Genomic DNA, 2,823 nt, shown 5'->3' with positions numbered 1-2,823 from the left:
CAGTTAACGGAAAGAAAAAACAAAAAAACAACAACACCAAAACATCAAAACATCACATGTACAAGGAAAGGTTCAACACCCTCATCTGAGTCCTATAGTTCACATATATATATCAGTTGGTTCTTGGTTTTAAACCTATACCCCATGCAGAATTTACAAATTGCATTTATACAAGAGATAGTCTACATCAGGGTTTGACATTTAAAACATGAAAACAGTTATTTTCTCTGAGCTCCTTCAAGGATGCAGCATATCCCTGTCCTCTGGTTTGAGCTCCTGTCTCACCCTCCTTGTTCAGTCTGTTCTTCTCTGCAGCATCGAGCTGCTCTGAGCCAGATGTCCACTGCTCTCCGCCTGAATACAGCCTGACCAACCCCCAGGGCCACCGTAGTGCCTGACATGTACAGGTTAATGACAGTGAAATGGGTACAGTGAATGATATACATACGGGAACGTCCATTGGAAAAGAACTCGCACATAGTCCACACAGCGCAGACCAGGTACAGGACTCCCTGTAGGATGCCAGTGACGGTGACCCTCACCTGGCNTGGATTCATTACAAATCAACTGAAATATTGCAAGCCTTTTATTATTTTAATATTGCTGATTATGGCATACAGCTTAAGAAAACTCAAAAATCCTATCTCTGAGATAGGATTTTTGAGTTTTCTTAAGCTGTATGCCATAATCAGCAATATTAAAATAATAAAAGGCTTGCAATATTTCAGTTGATTTGTAATGAATCCAGAATGTATGACATTTTTGTTTTTTTAATTGCATTACAGAAAATAAAGAACTTTATCACAATATTCTAATTTTCTGAGACAGTCCTGTATATATGTGAACTATAGGACTCAGATGAGGGTGTTGAACCTTTCCTTGTACATGTGATGTTTTGATGTTTTGGTGTTGTTGTTTTTTTGTTTTGTTTCTTTCCGTTAACTGTCAAGTGGGAACTAAGTTTTGTTTTCTTTGTGCGTTTTTTTGTTTCTCTTATTTTCCTACGATACTGTTATGATTGGCTGTGAATAAAAAAATATGAAGGACAGACCATCTATTTTTTTTTTTTTTACATGTGCAATGTAGCAAGACATCGTCCCAAACGACGACAGTCTTTGTGCTGTAAACAAAGTCTGTCCAGTAAATACAAACCATGTCAATGTATTTATATTATTTTTAGCTCACTGTATTTAATATTTGTGAATACTTTGATAAAATATGTGTAGTTCTAGTTCTAGTTATACCTCAGATGTCCATGAGGTATTATATTTTAGTTTTTGTGAAATACAGTAATATTATTATAATATGTTTTATGTTTTAATCCCTGTACATGCTTGATTTCTGATATATGGATATATTAAGCAGCTGTAAGACTGGGGTTCAGCTAATATATCAAATGCAAAATAAAAACCTGTGTTTGTTTCAGCAATTTAGTTATTATTGCCATCATGATTCTTCAAACATGTCTATGTTCATCCTACTATGTATTTTTAGAAGAGATTAATGGGCCCTGGTTTTAGTAAAGTTGCCTAGTGGACGTTTTTGTCCAGAGGAATGTCTTTCACATTACTACAACCCTCCTATATTTATAAATCAAACGTCTATAAACATAAAAAAGGATTATGATATACTACAAGGTAATTGCATACAAATAAAGGTAAATGTTTATTAATGTATTTGTCAAAAACCATGATTCCTAATGTGAGCCCCCATATGTAAAGGCTGATGTTTGAACAGATAATGAAGGACAATATAGAAATAACAAAGTTGTTGTATTAATATGAAATAACAAGCCATCATTGGAGAAGTAACATGACTGATGACTAGTATTGTACATTAATGGACACTTTGAAATGTCATTCATCTACAAAACAAGACATAAACAAGATAAATCATAATTTATAAATCATAATCAAGCTGCATAAGCTGCACAGCACATAATGATCACTCCTTACTCAGATTGATCCCATCCAGAGATGGCAAAAGTACACACATCCTTTACTCAAGTAGAAGTACAGATACTCGTGTTTAAAAATACTCAGGTAAAATATATTTATATCAGGGGGGACCCTTATCAAAAAAGTAACATTTTTAAAAGGGGGATCCTTATTATTTTTGAAGAGTGAAGGAATTATTATTGAGCAACACAACAGGATAATTAAGGCTTCCCCAATCAATAAAATCTGATGAAACATCTAATGTAAAAGCCAGAAGCCCTTAGAATCAACTGCAATAATGACATATGCATAAATATTCATTTATTGGCTAAACCCTAACTCCATCGGCGTTTCACAAAGATTCAGTCAAGATTTGATTTCCTTAACACACAAAACTAAAATAGTTATGGAAAATATATGATGTGAAGTTAATGCTTATTATTTGCTCCATAGTGTCATAGTGTGTTAATGCCGGTTATCTGTGTTCATTTGCAGATAGTAAATATATATCCCTCACCTGTTGCCAATTACATTTAGGCACTTACAGGGAATAAAGTTGTTACCTTCATGATTTGTTGGAAATATTGCATTATGAGGTGTTTGCATCTATGGTCATTCGGCCAACATGTCTGATCCACATCTCTCCTCCTCATTATTTGTAGTTCAAATCATTTCTGTATTGTATATTGAATGAACCTATAACTATAAGCTCTCTTTTAGTCTATACATTATGCTCTTCCAAAGCCACTCAGAAGGAGGCACTACATTTGCCCGATTTAGATGATGTAATGTTCTGCCTCATTTTTATCAAAAATAAACTCTAATGTTTGAATCATCCTGCTTTGAAAAACAAACATTGTAAATAAAATCCCAAAATGTCAAGGTT

General features: G+C 33.9%; 1 protein-coding gene across 1 annotated transcript in view; it reads right to left on the bottom strand.

The window, feature by feature from the left end:
* Positions 1-557, bottom strand: part of heg1 (heart development protein with EGF-like domains 1) — an 8,803-nt gene extending 8,246 nt beyond the window's left edge. Inside the window, exon 1 of the mRNA XM_010796677.1 lies at positions 286-557. Within this exon, the coding sequence (XP_010794979.1) occupies positions 286-557 (272 nt within the window). The remainder of the gene's footprint in view (positions 1-285) is intronic.
* Positions 558-2,823: the final 2,266 nt, after the last annotated feature.

The sequence above is a fragment of the Notothenia coriiceps genome, unplaced genomic scaffold (genome assembly GCF_000735185.1).
Source record: "Notothenia coriiceps isolate Sejong01 unplaced genomic scaffold, NC01 NC01_scaffold00037250, whole genome shotgun sequence".
Taxonomy (NCBI): Eukaryota; Metazoa; Chordata; class Actinopteri; order Perciformes; family Nototheniidae; genus Notothenia; species Notothenia coriiceps.
The sequence above is the reverse complement of the archived record's forward strand: the minus strand, read 5'-3'. Positions and strand labels throughout refer to the sequence as shown.